Below are 19592 nucleotides of genomic sequence, written 5' to 3'. Positions count from 1 at the left end.
TGAGGTAAATACCCATTTAATAAAATATTACAAAAAATGGTCTGAAACATTCAAATACTACAGTTGGTAAATAATACTGATCAGTTCTGGTTTATTAGAATATAATGTTAAATATCTGAGCTCAGCTTCTGGAGTGGAGAAACATCTTACTCAGTTTTCCATTGTATCAAAACATTTACAGCAGCTTGATAGTCGGTTTTGCAAGCTAAAATGTGCTTATTCTATTCTGTCATTCCTCAAAAGAGGGATAAACATTGTCAAGGCAATATAAGACATAAAAAGTACAATGCTTAGCTCAGTTAAAATTATACAACTTACAAATGAATAGGGTGTCACAAGCAGCACCATTGCAGCTCAATTTGAAAAATCCAGCCAGATAAATCTAATGTGATCACCGGGCTGGGGAGAACTACAGTCAGTTTATACTAAACTATAGAGGAAGTACCCTGCTCACAGTCCCATATCAGTTAATGAAAACTGAGTAGTTGCCTCTTAATTAACATGCAAATCTGAGTGTATCGCCTTTCCCTTTTGGATAGCAGAAATTCCTAGGAGATTAACATACAAATTCAACTCTAGCACCATTGAGTTCATGGCACAGATCAGATAAACCAAACTACAGCATCAAGTTCTGCTTTTAGTACAGGCTAGTTCATGGGGTCCAGCCTACAGTGCATATGCATTTCCCTTAAACATTTGTGTCCCAAACTGAATTGAGCATTCCTGATGTCTTGACTCCAAGGCCTGAAAAAATCCTTCCAAAAAAAAAAAAAAAAAAGTAAGCATGTCCTAAATATGCACACCAAATAAACGTCTGCATCCTACAGAGGGGCTGTTTGGACACTCAGTTCCTGAGTTCGTCACACTGAACCCTTGCAGGTGTTAGAACAAACAACTCAATTGTCAGCTGGTTTGAAGTAAAAAAGGAACAAGGAACAGGAAAATGAACAGCAAAAAATGAACAGTGCGGAAGGACACTCGATGACAAGGAGAAAAGATTTGTTGAGGTGTTGGAGCCCTTGTTTCTGCTGTGTTGCTATTGTGCTACAAATGTGATACGAAACTGTACATGTGGTGTTTGTGTCGTGCAAGTGCTTTGAAATACTGCTGTTGCAAATAGTGAATTTCAGTGCTGTTTTGATATTTTGTGTCAGAAAAGGGAAGGATTGCACATACTTTGTGCTTTCAGTTAAAAATAAATGGGTAAAATAAAACTGACCTCTATGATATGTTATGGCTTGTTAAAAATAACTTACAAAAAGTTAAAAGTGCTATGAGTCCATTTCTAATACAAGAATGCCAATCTCTTTGTCCTTGTGATGTGGTAAATTCTAGGGCATTGCTGCAGCTCGTTATCATCAAAGGTTTCTGTTTTAGGGTGACAGAAATTAAAAAGACAGTCACCCTAAAAAGAAATTGCGTCTTTGAGTTGGTGCGTCACATACAGGTGACTTCTGCAGCCCCATCGTCCGGCTCAAATCCTCCCTCATCTAGATGGGAGAGTGCACTGGGATACCCTCCTCCAAACACAGGGAAACCGCCGATCCCCCCTGAACATGGAGACGACAGTTCTGTGTGCGCTTCCTCCACACCTCGACTCACAGAGTGACTGGACACCTCTCGTCGCGTGGATCCCTTCAGGAACAAAAACAAGAAGGTTTTAAAAAACATTTTAATTGAAATTAAAGCTGCAAGCAGCGATGAAAGGGCCCTCGCACCCGGGCTTACCACCACCCGGTGGCCTTAGGAAAACTGAACAGTGGGCGATATTCATTTAAGCAGATAAATAGAGGAGAAATATGGCAAAGTCATTTTGATGCACCACAGTTCCTGCTGCCAGCAGGTGGCGCTATGACTAACAATATTTGCATATAGATGTTTTTAGGCCAGGACTCTTATTGAACATGTGAAGTTTGGGGCCTTTAAGTACAAGGTCTGGAAATGGCAAAAACTGCAAAAATTTTGCAGAGAAAATTCAAAATATCTGACTTCCTGTTGGTTTTACAGATTTTGCACCCAGGGACTTTTTTTGTAGGTATTGGGCTGTTACGTGTGTCTACCGAATTTCATACCTGTACGTGAAATGTAGCGTGAAATGTAGCGTGAAAGGCGCTTAATTGAAATTTTGTAGGTGGCACTGTCAAACCTAATTCAGAAACCCCTATCAGATGTAATTTTTCACCACTTCTGACGCGTGTGCAAAGTTTCATGAGTTTTCGAGATTGTTTAGGCCCTCAAAAATGCGATTCATTTTGGAGAAGAAGAATAACTGACTGAGCAATTACAATAGGGTCCTCACACCTTCGGTGCTCGGGCCCTAAAAAAGCTGAAATACAATACAATACAATAAATATTAGATATTTATTTTTATTATTATTTTTTGATTTTCTGGTTCTACTTTTAGTTAAATTTTAGTAATTTTGTTGTGCGTTTTTGTAATTTTATTAGTTTGTAGGAGTTTTTGTTAACATTTTACAATAAGGTCTAATTTGTTAACATTAAAGCATTAACTAACATGGACTATCAATGAGATATATATTTTTTACAGCATTTATTAGCTTTTGTTAATGCTAGTTAATAAAAATGTTCATGTTATTTCACATTTAAAAATATCCTTAGTCCTCAAAGGTTCATAATGATTGTGAATGGGGGGCCGCGTTTTGAAGCATATATAATGCATCCATCCATAAAAAAAAAAAAGAAAAAAAAAGTAATCCATACGACTCCAGTGGGTTAATAAAGGTCTTCTGAAGCAAAGCGTTGCGTTTTTGTAAGAAAAATATCCATATTTAAAACTTTATAAATTCAAAAAAATAGTTTCCGGTAGACAACCGTACACAGAATGCGCAAATCGATTTGCGGCAGAAGAGTATCCTTTGACCTGACGCGCAACGTAATGATGAACGTGGAGGCGCAGTCGATAGAGCAAAACAAATCACCGGTCATGGATTATAAATCTAAAATGATGATTTTTAAAGAGAAATGTCGGAGGATTTCAATATAAGAAAAGAGGAGCTTAAATTTGTTGCACAGCCCTATTTGTTTGAACCGCGAGAAGCGACAAAACTTACAATATTCCTACATCCTATGTCATATTACATCGCGTCAGAGGATTACTCATATGGCGCATTCTGCGTATGGTCATTTATGGTTTATTTTTAGTTAATGATAACCACCCTGCTGGCAACTTACTGAACTTACTAAGCTGAAGCACTAAAATTACTCACTGTAAATAAACAATAAAACTGAACTTAAACTTATAAAACTTAAAAATAAATGAAACCTAAATAGTAATATAAAAAAAAAAAACCCTAATAAAATGACAATGACTAACAAAAATGACAAAAGCACAAAATTACTACAAAGTTAACATTAAAATGAAAACTAAAAATGTAAAAATAAAAGCTAATTAATAAATACAATAATGCTATATAAATAACACTGGCTTGTGAGTGGTTGTTTAAAAAATAAAAGGTTATTTTTGGTTGAACTGTTAATTTAAAAAAGTTGGTCTTCCTCACAAAAATAGACTGTAAATAGTGCAATTTAATTATTTCTGACAGAGTAAATTACAAGAAAAGCAACGGGTTTGCAAATGTATTTGACTGAACTGTCACTGGTAAACAGGTACCTGGTTATGCTGCGGTACCGATTGTCCTTTGACAGGTCTTTGCAGAAAAACAACTTGCTTAGTGGCTAGATTCCCTTCGCTGCAGGAAAAGAAAAACAGCCAGCTTTGGAAACGGTAATGTGGTGTAAATAAACATAATTATATGGCTTGTACTGTGAGGGTCCCACCTGTCATGGCGAATAATTGGGGTGGGCAGCACACAGGTGAGCAGCCAGCCGAACTCTGCTAACGTGTGGAGCAGAGGACCATAATCGGTCTTTACATCTGAGCCCTGGGACACAAACCAGAAACCATTAAGGAGAACATTAAAAAAAAAAAACTCTTAATGTGATAATGTGACACCTTTCAAACATTTCATACATGCAGTCACACCTCTATAACTGTCCACTGTTCCACTACAATAGTGTCATTGGCAGGTGGCGCTGTGCTTTTCTCCTCATAGACAAACAGCCCCTCTAGAGACCTGGGCACTGGTTCACCTGTAAAAACAATGAGTAAACATCTACATGATTTCTTACATGATACTGTAAGAAATAGTATATGACAATTCACAGCTAGATTTTTACATTATGTCTGTATGTGTACATGTATATCTGTATGTTCATTTAATTGTTCGTATTCCTAACCTGAAGCATGAGCAGTATTAATGATTTCCTTTTAGCATGATTACTCAGATCTGTTATAAGTGGCTGTTTTTAACTAAGGAGACTATTTTATTCTGATGTATCTAGTCACCCACTGAACCGCAGAGCAATAATTTGTAGGTCTCATTTAGTCAGTGCTGGAAGTATGTCAGTGACCTACAAAAGATAATGAAACTGAACTACTTATAAGACAGCAAGACAAATCCATGTGCACCAACATGTGTGAGTGAATGAGGTTATAGAGCCAACACTGAGAACATACATTTCAAAAATTTCTGTATTTTTGCAACTAAACTAAACAAATAATTACATATATATCATGGCCACAAATTAAGAATTTGTTCTCTTGTTTTAATTAAAATGTGGCCACGATTTGTTTCCATGATTTATTAATTCGTTCCCTCATTTTAGTAAATAGTGGCCATGCTGAACTAATTCGTTACCTTGTTTTAACTAAAACAAGAGAACGAACCAAAACAATGTAGCCACGATTTAGTAAATCGAGGGAATGAATTATTAGCCTATATGAAGGGCTGAACGATATTTCGTTTTAGCATCGAAATCGCGATGTGCGCATCCGCGATAGTCACATCACAGGATGTGCAATGTCTAGTTAATCCGTACGGACCAGACAGCCACGGTTCAAAACGCACGCTGATTCTCTGATTAATTGCAAAGTTTGATTACCATACAATGAAAGTTTATCATTTCAACATGTTTTAGGTCCTGTCAATTTAAACATTTCAGCGATTTTTAAACAATTTGAACTAGAGGTCGACCGATATATCGGTCGGCCGATATTTGTCTTTATTTGCCGATATTGGTCGTGTTTAGTAGCGCCGTTTTAAAGCCAGGCACGTCCGCGGGCAGCCCTGTGTTATTGGTGCGGTGGAATGTGCTGCTGCCACCGCATGTGAATTGAAACTTTTGGAAGATTCAACAACAGTCCTGGGAGATAAAGGTAGCCTAAGGCTTAAATTCTGATATTTCAAAGTCCTATGGCCATATATTTACTATTACTAGTAAACTATGAAGTGTTGCTTCACTTAGTGAAAGAAACAACGGATAGCATAGAACCGTCGGGAACTGGCATAATGCTACAGCTGGTTGAAGGTTCGCTTACTTGTAGTTACCTTTAAGGACTGTAGTCCAAAACTACCAGCAGCTTGCTTGCTAACATATTAGCCCCAATGTTATAAGTTCTGTTTTATTTTTCCTGTATCGGAGTCGTAAGCTACTTTTATTATTAAATTAATATTATAATAAATGTGCCCCGCAATAATTTCACAGCGCATCACCGCATAACTGACGTGCTGTTAGGATAATAAAAGATTAGGCTATCAGCTCCTCTTTGAAAATGTTTTAAACATTTTTTAGGTCTATTATACAATGAATTAGACCTATAATTAAAATTATTAACAGTCTATAATATTTCCTAACACTGCAGGCATAAATGAAAATTAAGAGCAGCTTTAGGCTACTTCAACTTTAAACAAACAAACAAAAAAAAAAAACAAAAAAAAAAAACAAGCTGTTTAACACGAAATACTATTCTTCTAATTTTTTTTCACTATATGTACGGGCCACAAAGGAAATTATGGAATAAATTAAGACAGTTATATACCGTTATCAGCATATTATGTTGAAATTCGTCTCTGAGAGAAAATGCTCCGTTAATGCAGCGTCAGGCAGCTCCGTCACTTTCACTTTCACTTTGAATACTGACCGAGGTTAAGCTTTTACCGGCATAACTTTTCCGCAAAGTTTGCACGTTGCTTCTTGTGTGATATCCATTGGCTCCCCTTCTTGATTTGTGCTACGCCACTGCGCAGAAGTGTATGACATTTGTTCGGAAGCATGATTTGATGCAGATAATAGCCCGGTTTCCATCCAACTTTGCATTAATGAAAATTCAGCTCAAGAATATGCGCATCTGCGTGTGTTTCCATCAACTGTGTAATGCGAATAAAAATGGACATCAGCCTAATAAAGTGATGTGTTCCGACCAGTGACAGACATTATATATATATATATATATGTGTCGCACAGTTATTTTCCTCATTAAACCTGTCTAACGTTAACCGTCAAGAATGTCAGAAATCACTAAGAGTTTAGCACTGTCCTTGCATACAAGGCTGTGCAACATGACAAAGTTTTGAATTAATTTTTATTTATAAAGTTGTATTTATTTTATTTAAATGTATATTTAAGTTTACATTTATGTTCCAACAAACTTGAAAAATTCAACTTGATAAATGCTCTAAAACTTTTATGTAAATCAAGTCAGTGTTCAATAAATGATGTTAAGTTTAGAAATGTTGTGCATCCACTTATTATTAGTGTGACATTTTTGCATGCAAATGAAGGGGAAAACTTCAAGATATCGGCCCTAAAAATCGGCAGCACATATCGGCCATCGGCTGACCCTGACCTCTAAACATCGGCATCGGCATCGGTTATAGAAAAACCCATATCGGTCGATCTCTAATTTGAACGACAGAGACGTTAAACAGAACTCAATTCTGAATGTGCGGCTGTTTTATGTGGGTGCTCACACAGAGCCGCGCAGATGCACGTGAACATCGCATGTCGTTCTCTTCAGCGTCTAATTGTGCCCGAACGGACACCTCCATGGTGAAAATAGTTAAAATGCACGTAAAAGATCGCATATCCTCGTAAACACAATTGATTATGGCTTAGGTGAACTAAACAATTGAGAAAGAAAACCGGATGTGTAACCGAATTTAGATCCGCGCCGCGCATTCGTTCTTAAAGTGACAGAAGCCCTTGCTGCTTTCTGTCGTGAATGTTAATCAAACAACAAAAATAAGAGAAAAATCACTTATGTAGTTTTAACACAGATTAATTATATTTAATTTATACAGTGAAGACTATACAGTGTTATTTTACAATTGTTTATTCAGTTTCTGTACCTGAATACTATTAAACTTACCTGAAACATATAAAGCACTATTTATTTAATCTGTATCTTTGTTCTATTATATTTATCTATGCTTGTAATTTGTTCATTATTTTCTATGCATATTCACTCACCTACAAAAATCACCCCAATAATCCTAGAATGATTAATTCTTTCAAATAGAGCTATTCAAGTCATGTGGTGAATTTTTTTTTTTTCATATCACAATATATATCGCAGAAAAACAAAATATCGCAATGTCAGTTTTTTCCAATATCGTGCAGCCCTGTGTGCGATTTGCTTAAAACAAGGGAACGAATTAGTAAAATGTGCTGACTAGGGTTGTAATGATACCCTCATGTTACGATTCGATACATATCACGATACTGAACTCACAATACAATATTATTGCGATACTCCAAGACTTATAGTAAAAGGATAACAAAAAAAATGCTAATGTTGATTAAAATGCTAAATTTGCCACTTTTTACTGGTAACATAAAACATTTGACATTATCAGGACCCACAAATATTCCCTCATTGCATTATTATACATTATATTGAACATTATACATAGTAGTTTAATGTAGTACTGACACTAAAACTCTGTAAACTGATAACACACACACGCACGCACGCACGCACACACACACAGAGAGTGAGCCCAGATGTCTCAAACACCCCCCCACACACACACATACATCTGATTTAGCTCCTATTACCCTGGTGCGAAACAGGAAGCACGGTCGTGAGGTTAGGGATGTGAGCTCTAAATTTAGTTCTGGCGGGAGATGGGAGAAGGGAAGCATGGCTTTAGTTAAAGACACAGAGATGTGGAGGGTTTAAAAAGATGAGGATGAAGAACATGAATTCTGAGAATGAAAAGATGTACATGGAGAAAATGAAGTTTAATGACTTTTTTGAGGAGAGCTAAAGAGGATGTTGACATTCTTAGATGCATCAGAGAAACACAAAAATGTCATCCAGATGAACAACCAGCTCAAGGAATCACCTCAAATGATAGTCAAAAATAAGTCAGAGAACTACCTTTAGGTGTGTCCCAGTATACAAAGGAGTCGACTAGTGACCAGCCCTTGCGGTAGTAAGCTGCGGTCAGTTCCAGCCAATCAGCTTCCAGGGCACTAACAACTTGACCCTTCCTGGACACACGCATGGACAGCGCCCCCTGGTGGTAACAGCAGGCGAGAGAGTCCAGAGGGGCACAGCCCGGAGCCCAGGAGTGAAACAGCACCAACAATCTCAGGTCTGAAAACAACAGTGACTGTCACACATTTTGTATGACAAATGCAAACTAGAATGCAAGCTCAAACTTACTGATATATTTCAATAAAACAAAGTCAATGATCATTGCTTTAGGCACCATTTTTATTAGGTCAAACTAGCAGTCCGTCTACCATAAATAATAAGTCTAATGGGGCAGAGAAATGAGGTACAGTACTCGTGTTAAGACGCTAACAGCCTCTGACTGATCTTAATCTCACATGTGGCCTCAAAATGGTTGGCATGGAGAATCGAGCAGTTGGTATGATGCCCAGAGGGTGAGGAGGCACTGCGGCTCCACAGAGGGCAAAGATATTACAGGGTTAAACCCAAATTAAACTGACACCACTCAGGATAAACTGAAGAGGAAAAAAATAAGGTTACATAGAGGTTATACAGACTGTTTATTATTTTAACAATGCTATATGTTTGTCTTTATGCTAAAACTATAAATTCATTTGCAAAATAAAATTTAGCTTTCTGATTCTAGACTGAAATATGACAGGTTCTTCGAAATAATGCATTATTGGGTGAACCTCACAAAGCATTTATAGTCCATCTGTGCAGTCACTGTAAAAAAAAAATCATTGTTTAATGATTTAGACTATAATGAGGTTAGCAGAAGAACTCACCTGGGCTGTAGCCACGGCCCTCTAGATCTCCGTCTCCAGGCGGCGTGCGAGGTGGGGTGCGGGATGGGGAGCGGCAACCCCTCCTGGGACTAGGCACTCTACCGTTACTCCCCCCTCCTCCAGCCTGCTGAAGCACTGATCCCACAAACCTTACACCACCCCGGGCATAGCTGTTCACCTGAGGATGCAGACAAAACACATATGGTTAAGTAATATGAGTCAGTATGTCTAAACACTCCAAGAGGAACTGAAATTTATGCCAATACATTTTTGCAGAGAAAGACCTTGGACACTTAAAGTCAGCATGAAATTAAAATTCACCCCATCTATTTTCTAAATGCATGTTATTGATCTTATTGTGAACAACCTTTTTGAGCTTGTAATTTTGAATCAAAATGTCATAATTTGATATAAGTTGTCATAGCTTTTCCAATCATTTATTCAAGCCATCCTAGATGTATATGACTTTCTTCTTTCTTCTGAACACAGTCGGAGTTTTATTAATAAATATCCTGACGCATCCAAGCTTTATAATGGCAGTGAACGGGACCAACGAGTATGAAGCTCAAGAAAGTGCATCCATCTATTATAAACATACTCCACACGGCTCTGGGTGTGTGTGGGGGGGTGGGGTGTTAATAAGACATCAAGACAAATCCATGTGCGCCATAGGGGGTGTTAAAGGCCTTCTGAGGCGAAAAAATGCATTTCTGTAAGAAAAATATCCATATTTAACAAGTTATAAAGTAAAATATCTAGCTTCCGCCAGACCGCCTACTGTATTCAACTTAGGAAGAAAGTGTACCGCCTCTCGCAGTTCAAAATGCTTACACTACGTACTACACCTTCCATATTCAACTAAAAAAAAAAGCTCAACTGACGCGACATCAGTTACGCTTTCTTCTTAAGTTGAATTTGGAAGGCAGTCTGGCGGAAGCTAGATATTTTACTTTATAACTTGTTAAATATGGATATAGTTCTTACACAAATGCATTGCTATGCTTCAGAAGGCCTTTATTATTTATTAGTATAACTCTGATTGTGTTCATCAGAAAGAAGAAAGTCATATACACCTAGAATGGCTTGAGGGTGAGTAAAGCTTGGGGTAGTTTTCATTTTAAAGTGAACTAATCCTTTAAACCACATCCCTTTCATACAATTTAAGTGTCTAAGCTCACAATCAGATCTGCCTCCAACCAATCAACAAACAACAGATAGAACGTCCCCGCCCTACATTTTCATCTTTTCCAATAATCCATTATACTCAGATGTACGCTACAATACAGAAGAAAAATCTGTCACTTTTTCCATTACAATGTGACTTCAAAATCGCCAAACATCATGCCTTTTATTACTTCGGTCAATATTACTTTTTGGCAGATCTGATTGCGAGTTTGCAGTTGATTGTAAGAAAAACGTCTGCCATTCATCAAAAAAATATATTAATAAATATTGCAATTACAATACCAAGGAGAAAAAAAAGACTATTATTATAATTGTGCAGCCCTATTAAATATAGCTAGCAAATATAGAGGAGGTTGTAATGTTTTGTTCAACCTATTTATTTTTGTAAAAGCAACTTACCTAAACAAACGTAAACATTTAATGAAAAAAGTCACAATTATTTCTAGAAAATTCAAAAATACATGGCTAAAATAAACATTTACAGACCCGGTCAATGAGCAGTCTCACTGTGTCACTGGTCAGAGATTCCCCGGGCAGTGGCCACTCCTCCACTCGCAACACTGGCAAGCTGTCAATCATCGGCACTGCATGATTACTGCAACCACACAACACAAACAAACAAACAAACACACATCAATTAAAGCAGTTGTGTTGTAAATTCACTGCATGAAAACATTATGCATATTTTATAATTGCTGACATTTGCTATTCTTCACATGTCCTCCATTAGCAAAGTATAAATTTGCTGAGAGGTTTAACCCTTCTGACCCCAACTGACTGCATCAGCTCTCCGAATGTCAATGATTTAACAGACAGCGATTCTGTATGAAGCCAACACTAAAACTGATGCTTTCACAGCACCATAACATTCAAGTGAGCTGATTCAAGTCAGCTTTAGATGTAAGCAAACATTTAATAACAACAATGCTTACTTGTTGGCAGAAATAGGTTAATTAAAAAGCTATATATAAATAAATTCATGTCAAGCCTATTTCTAGTACATCAGACAGCATTTTATTCTTTCAAGCAATCACTGAATTACACCGACAGTACTGTTGGGTATCACAGGATGCAAAAATACTTCTATGCTGCTTTCCTTCAAGAAATGACAAGATGTAGGCATCTTAGTAGACAGGAAGTTAAGCAAACAATGGATGTAGATATGTCTGGATGCCACTGCCTGAGAAGGCAGCTTTTTGTGGGTTTCATTGCCATTGTCTCGGCTTAAAAGCGCATTCAAGCTTATGCTGACTGGATGCAGACATCATTCATACAGCATTACACAGCTTAGTGTTTTTCACACCACAGTACTGTTAACACACTACGACTGTCCCAGACTTTACTTCTGAATAATTTATTGTCACCTAAAGCATCATAGTTGAAATTAGCCTGTCCTGTTCATCCACTGCTGTTTTGCTGGTTCTCATTGGTTGCTGAAAAACTACACTGTTGTCAGGGCTTTCTTATAACTTAAATTTAACCCACATCTGCACCTCAGTCTGACTTCACACTACCCCACCCACTCTAACTAGACTGTCTGACCTCCCACTATGGATCTCATTAAATATTCATGCTGACTCATTAAAAGTTAATTATTATTTACTTGGAAGGAGCTGGTCTGGGTTTTTGGGGGTACAGAGGGTGCATTGATGAGGTATGGAGTCGTTGGCATGGTAAACATTACCTGGATCGTGGGCGGACCAGAATGGCCCGGTAGAGCAGGCTGCAGGGCAGAAAGCGGGTCCGGCCCACTGAGAGGATGATGGGATGCAGGGCGGCCAGTACATAGCCTTGGGTGTAGTAGGACTGCAGGGCATGGGGCAGCTCGCACAGCGAGGATAGATACTGCACCGTAGGCCGACTGCCTGTGGAACACAGCAGAACTAAAACTTACAATACACTCAGTGAAAACCATCATTTAGTGCTAAAAGACGCTGGTAGAATCCCACAAGCTGTGCTAATGTTATGAAGACATGATGAAAATATTATGAAGCTACAGTCTTCTGCAGCTTATTTTGGCTTATTTTGGCCAAGAGACTAATCACAGTTTAGTATCTGTGGGTAGTTAAATTTTAGGGGTGGGCAAATGTGAAATTGGATCTAACTTTTTTCCTACTCCTGAAAATTGCGTGAAGAACAAGAAACATGAGAAAGCGCCATTTCAGTGTCCAATATACAGTTCATAAGAGATCCATCTGGGTCTGATGGTTCACCACAGGTGATATTATATTATACTATAAACATTGTTCTGACATGACATGGACATATACACCACCGTTCAAAAGTTTTTGGTCGATAAGACTATTAAATGTTTTTGAAAGAAGCTTCTAACGTTCACCAACGCTGCATATATTTGATCAAACATACAGTAAAAACAGTAATATTGTGAAATTTTATTACAATTAAAAAGAACTGTTATCTACTTTAATATATTTTAAAATGTAATTTATTCCAATGATGGCAAAGCTGAATTTTCAGCAGCCATTCCTCCAGTCTTTAGTGTCATATATATACTTATTATTATAAAACATACTTAATCCTGTATTTCAAATAAATGCTGCTAATATTTTGTGGAAACTATGATGCATTTTTCAGGATTCTTTGAAAAAATAGTTAAAAATAAAGTTAAATTTATTTGAAATACAGGATTAAATACAGCCAATTTAATGCGTCCTTCCTGAATAAACAGCAAGTTTTAATGACTTAATTTTAATTTGATTCCAAATTGCTGAATTTACAATGTGAAAATTTCAGTTTTATTGAATCCAAATCATTAAATACCTAAAAGTAGTGATAACATCATAATTAATTACACATTATATTTGACCTAATATTTGTGCAAATGTATATGCATAACTATTAAAAAAGGCTACTGAAGTCCATTTTGGTCAAGTCAACCACTATTTGTATGATTGCACACTGTTGCTGCCCATTTACAGTCAGTATTACATTTTCAAGTTACATTTCACTTAGGATGCGGTCTATGTAGGCAGCAAACAGCAAGGCCGGCCACTAGGTTTTGGAACAGAGCCTATGTTAAATGCTTTGGTAACACTTACTGCCATAATAAAGCTCGGATGTGTCAGGAGGATACTTATTAAAATTTCTCCAATTGTGTTCTTCAGAAAGATAGTCATATACACCTAGGATGGCTTGAGGGTGAGTAAAGCTTGGGCTAATTTTCATTTGAAAGTGAACTAATCCTTTAAGGTTTCTCTAAGCGGCTCTTCAATAGTGTGCTACCGTTTAGTTGGCTTCTCTTCCTCCTGTCTGCAGCCTCTGACAGAAGATCACCCTGACGTCTCCCTCCTCTCCCCCAACCCCCCAACACACTTCCTGTGTCCACAAAGAGCTGCTGTTCACAGGGAGGCCTGGCCCCATGCCACACACACTCAGCCTCACAAACACAACATTCCACCACACACACAACACAAACATACTCACGCAAACATTCAGTCTTTCGGTTCCCACACTGGAGCAGACCCGAATTTTACACTTCACATGGGAGATGATCTCTCGGATCACATATCTTCTCTCTGAAAACTCAAACAGTAAACAGCTGAACAAAAATGAGTTTTCCATTCTCATCCAAGTCTGATTTGGCAGCTACCTGAAAGTTTCATCATCCAAGTGTCTGTGGCCAATAAAGGGCTTTGACAGGCACGTATGCATGTCTGTCCTTCACACCTGAGCTTCAGAGACGCGTCATGGACACGACCCCCAGGAGCTGGGGAAAGCGGTGGCTCTTTCACAGAGACGCAGACCTTAGAAAGGCCTGCAATTTGTCCCAAACCCTCTGAACCCCCCTCCTGTCAACTCTCACACAGAGGCCTCTGTTCTCCATACAGACAGAGAGAGAGACTGTGTGTGTGTGTTGTTTATAAAAAGAGAATCAGCAGAATGGATGAATAAAAAGAAAAGGGGGTGAGAAGAAGACATGAAGGAATCTGAGAAAGAAAAGAAGAGTTTGAAGGTGTGAAAGCTGCAGAAGGAAAATGAGAAACAGATAGACTGGGATATGAGAGGGAGAAAGAGGAGGTAGAGGGAAGGAATTTATGGGATATTTTATGACCCAGAAAGGGTTTAGGGGAAAAAGATGTCTTGTGTATAGAAGTAGACTTTTTGAGAGTGTGAAAGAAATGTGACAAAATGTGCTGAATTTCCAGTCCAATATTCCAGCAGTTCGATACAACAGCATGGTGATGTTATACTTGCTGTTATATATTTCACCCCAAAATCAAAATATTTATTTTTTAGCTTTATTTATAGTAAAAGTAATACAGAATTTTCTCCATCATACAATACGTTTTAAAATTAATTGCATGCCATTTATCAACAAGCCATCCAGTATTTAATATGATATACTAAAAATCGATCTAGCTTACTGAAGTGTGCAACAAGTGTCTCACCGCAGCCACCGAGCGAACGCTCAGAGTAACGTTGTAACATTTTCAACACAATCAAATGTATCTAATATGATAAACAGAGCTGCGTTACCTCATACTCATGGCGTCATAAAGCTACGCCTTTGTTTTGAATAGGCCTCTAGCGGACAGAATTCTTACATACTGCACCTTTAAGAAAAAGCATATTTATTTAATAATTTGTTTTAAGCATATTTATCTTGGTAGTATATGCTGTATTGAATTTTGTTCTGATTTTAATTTTTTTAAAAAGTGCTTACCTTCCATCAAAAAACAATGTTGCAATGTAATGCCTAAAACAGGATTTATTTTTATTATTAACATATTTATTTACAAAACTTGTTTCTTCCTGTTATTGCTTATTTTGGTGTGAAAAACATGTTTTCACCCAGCAAAATATTGCAAGGTTATAGTACTTCATTTCATTTACATTCCTTAAAATAACCAGATTTAATCTAGCAAGACTGGTTAAATACATTGACTGGAAAATCATTTTAATACTCATAAATCCTTCAGCACGCCAGTATGAGATTAACCAAAAGGGAGATTACACCAACATACTCCACATGGAGTATGACTAACTGTAATGTTGTATGCTATCTTTTAAAGAAATATCTCACTGAAAAAATTGAAATTGTCATCATATATTTATGTTCACTTAGAGAGATGGTGTGACCAAAATAAATTCTCATTTACGGGCAAACTAACCCTTTAAGAATTGTAATGACTCCTAAATGGACAGGAAAATTCATGAAGGTTTTCCAAATGGTGATTTAAGGCCAAAATGAGACATTGAAACTAACCCCGTTTTCGAATTGACAGCAATGAAACTGATCCAAGGTAGAGATTAAGGCCACTCTTAATTCTGTCTGCTGTCTCTGCAACATGAACATCTGGCTTTCTACAACCAAACATCCAAATTAAGCATCAAGCTCCTGTACATGTAAAAAAAAAAATTTTTTAATTATATATTAATTTCTAAATGAGACATTTTTGCATTTTAATATAATAAATGATCCCTTTTTTGGGGGTGGGGTGGGGGGGGGGGGGGGGGGTACTTGCAGTACTTGACATACATTCTTTTATACCTAAAAAAAAAATTTCTCTTCTCTACCCTGTCATGCTCCTATGCTGTTGATATAGTACACACAGTGCAGGCTTCCAGGTTCTACGTCAGAACGCAGGTTCATTATTGGCTGACGCTGTTCACGTGAGCAGCACGACACATGCGTGTGATGCTAACGCAGGAGCTGGCCAATAATGAGCCGGCGTTCTGACGTAAAACACGGAAGCTCTGCACTGTGTGTACTATGTCAACAGCATAGGAGAATGACAATTTTGTGATAATTTTGTGTATTTTTGTTTTGTTTTTACGCACAGAAAAGTATTCTTGTTGCTTCATAACATTAAGGTTGAACCACTGTAGTCACATTGATTATTTTAACAATGTCTTTTCTACTTTTCTGGACCTTGAATGAGGTAATTACGTTGCTTTCTATAGGAGATTAAAAAAAAAAAAAAACCTCATGGATTTCATCAAAAATATCTTAATTTGTGTTCTGAAGATGAATGAACGTCTAACGGGTTTGGAACGACATGAGGGTGAGTAATTAATGACAGAAATTTCATTTTTGGGTGAACTAACCCTTTAAACTCCTCATCCAAATGATACATAATTGAGTATCCAAGAGAGCCACACCAAACCTTGGACCTTTCCAGAACCCAAGTAAGAGGAAGCACCCTACAGGAATTTCCTTTAGCTTTCCTCTTGCACAACAGACAAGACCTCTAAGGTTATATGACTACAGTTTACACATTACAGCCCTACACTCTTAAAAATGAAGGTTCTTTATTTCCATTGATGGGTCCACTGAAGATCATTAACATCCACGGAATCTTTCTATTCGACGATTTGTTCTTTATAGTGGGGAAAAAAATATAATTAATTTAGATTATTAAAATGTTCTTTAAAGTAGCACTAAGAAAAAAAAATGATTGGGAACCCATGCAAACCAAATGGTTCTTCTATGACATCGCTGTGAAAACCTCATTTTGGAACCTTTGTTTTTAAGAGTGTAGAAACCAGCATTGTGCCTGTCCTGACATGAGATGCAGGACAAGACAGGTCCAAGTGAAGAACAACAACTGTGGTATTTTTACAAGTGATACACTTCTACCATGATTTTAGGTAGAGATAGGTGTACTTATCAAGCTGAGGCCCTACAAATGGCTGCAAAAAAGAACAGAGTCACAAGGTATAGCCACATCATCTCATAACCCTTCAAAAACACTCACAGGAACACAGTCGAGGAGGAGTTTCCACAGGTTACATTCGATATGCAGATAGAGCGAGGCAAAGGAGTACAGCCTGTGATGCAGATCTGTCTAAATAATGTGAGCGCTCTGGTGAGTGCTGTCAGACACCGTCGCTTCAGGCATCTGTACACCAGGTGTTCTCAGGAATGAAAGGCTTGAATAAAAGGAGAAGCTGACATGCCAATTGAATTCTCCCTTAGATCTCTCACTCCCACACCCATAGACATGTTAGTTCAGATAAAGTACAATATATGACTGAAGATGTGTTGTATTAAAATATGACTTAATTTTCTGTTATTATTGAGGCTTTTCACATAATGGCCATCTGAAACAATCCAGGTAGCCTGCTGATTTAGCTCAGTTTTTCAATTTGCCTCTAATCTTCTAAAGTGATGGATTTGAGGCCTGGGCAGGTGGAGACACGTGACCTGCATAGTTGATGTAGATATCACAAAACAATAATTTTAAAACAACTAGATTCATTTTGATATTCTAGTCATCTGGGAAAAAAAAAAAAAAAAAAGTGTTAATACCCTTGAAAATGTTTTTTTAATCAAGTTAATCCAAATTTAGTTTTAGGGAAAAAAAATGGTTTTAAATATCTTTAGATTCTTTTAGATGGTTTTCAACATGAAAATAGCCGGCATGGCATTAAAAACAAAGTAACGGACTGTAGTGTAATACTGGACTATTCTATGTACTACATCTCATTTCCCATCATAAAAGTATATTTTATGGTCCTGTAAGAAATATTACTCAATCAAAAGTGCCGTAATACTGAATATCAGTTAGGCTGCTGCTTTGTTCCTCAGGATTTAAATTTGGCCATTTAAGTAGTACAGTTTTTTCGTTAACGAAAACAGTTCCAACGCACATACTGAAATACGGTCTGGAGCAGCGTACATGAGTGAAACGGACCGACTGAAGTTTCCTGTCCACGCTCAAAGCGTTCTGTAATCACTCTAGCTATTCCAAATCCATTACGGGGTTTTCATTTCCCGCTCCCGAACCCGCACCAACTTTCAAACAATTCGCTTCTCCTCCAGGCAAAATTACACAACACAACAATAATACACTGACTATACTGCACTATACATGTGGGCAGTACTGAGTAAGACTGTACATGATTCCTTCAAACCAGGAAAAATGTGCTTATGGGAAATTCAGTTAGTGGAAACTGTTGCACGGAGAGAGTCTTAGTATGAATGTCATCTTGTGGAACAGGCGCGGGTGAGCTGCTGTCTGTTGTGTCTCAGACGCCGTTAATGGGGGTAAAAAAAACCCTGACCTATTTCCACATGCGATGTGGCTTCAGCACTGTTGCTGGGTAAAACGGAATAAGCTCTCACAAACTCCAGTATCATATGAGCTGCCCGCCTAGGGAGCATTTTTTGGGCATCACTGGCACGTGCCACTGTTGTCTAGCCAGGCAGATTACTAGGTTGTGAGACAGCCGAAATAACAACTGGATTTTCATCATTTCTCATTCATTGCACCCTTGCAAAACAAAAAAGTACCATGGAAGGCGTAAGTTTTAACAAAAAATACCATTCTTACTTAGTTATTGTAAAAAGCTTTCAGAACAGTTGTCAGTTTGTTTAGTGTTTAGTTTCTTTTTAACTGTGGCGGCTAATACCAAGTTAATGCAGTCTTACTGTAGTAAGAATAACGGAAACAACCAATATTTTGATGAAAACTAAAGTTACCATGGCATTTTTTTTGTAAGCGAACATCACATCCAAACTTTTGTTTACTGAACTGTGCTGTACCTTCCAAACTGAAGTCCAGAAGCACATACTCGTACACGGAGTCTGTTTTGGTCTCGACCTGTGGTCTCTTTAAAGTGGAGTAGATTTTCCCCGGGCTGCTGTCCTCCGGGTCTTCCAGTTTCCGTAGTCCACATCCCATTATAACGGGATCTCCAGCACGCGCAAGGCCGGGCACGGGGCGACCCACTCGGCCACACACTCAGAAGACTCCCGCTCCTGTGCTTAGTGGGTTTGCTCCATATTCCAACAACTTAATCCTTTGGGAGTGGCACTGAACTGAGGATGACGTGCAGTGTGTCCGATCCCCTTTAAGAAAACGGCTTAAGTCTAAGAGAACGAGCAAAGATCACCAAGTCCTCCTGCGAGAGGGTTTATGAAACAAAATACTTTCCGAAGTTGATGTGCAGTAATGAAATCCAGATTGTTTTCCTTAAAACCTCTACCAGAAAAACCACATCACATCCAGTCTCACTAAATGGCAGCGAAATAATAAAGCAAAAGTTGTAGTAGGCTGGAAGTGTGCTGAAATTAATGAGAGGGCGTGGCGAAGGAAGAACGGGATTGCTGAATAATTAACCAGGGCGGGGCTGCATATTAATCAGGAGGGGGGCGTGTATAAATCAAATGTTAACGCAGAAAACACGTTCCACTAACTACAGTAAGTTCACAACTCTTAACGTTTTTTAAAACACAATTTAACATTTTCAGACATGGAGATTAAGAAAGAAATTATAATTATAACACTTATTAAAACATCTTGAGATGTTAGAAGAATGAACTTGGCAATTTT

The 19592-nt window shown here is 37.8% G+C and overlaps 1 protein-coding gene across 1 annotated transcript; it reads right to left on the bottom strand.

Moving 5' to 3' along the window:
- Positions 1 to 58: 58 nt before the first annotated feature.
- Positions 59 to 19349, bottom strand: rftn2 (raftlin family member 2). The gene is made up of 9 exons (XM_051905557.1): positions 18803 to 19349; positions 11978 to 12158; positions 10780 to 10888; positions 9109 to 9286; positions 8243 to 8461; positions 4004 to 4110; positions 3799 to 3902; positions 3632 to 3710; positions 59 to 1635 (listed from the first exon to the last, which is right to left on the bottom strand). The coding sequence occupies exons 1-9, from the start codon at positions 18939 to 18941 to the stop codon at positions 1438 to 1440; spliced, it is 1314 nt and encodes a 437-aa protein (XP_051761517.1). The 5' UTR covers positions 18942 to 19349; the 3' UTR covers positions 59 to 1437.
- Positions 19350 to 19592: the final 243 nt, after the last annotated feature.

The sequence above is a fragment of the Ctenopharyngodon idella genome, chromosome 9, assembly GCF_019924925.1.
Source record: "Ctenopharyngodon idella isolate HZGC_01 chromosome 9, HZGC01, whole genome shotgun sequence".
Taxonomy (NCBI): domain Eukaryota; kingdom Metazoa; phylum Chordata; class Actinopteri; order Cypriniformes; family Xenocyprididae; genus Ctenopharyngodon; species Ctenopharyngodon idella.
Note: the sequence above shows the minus strand (reverse complement) of the source record. Positions and strands in the feature narration are given on the sequence as shown.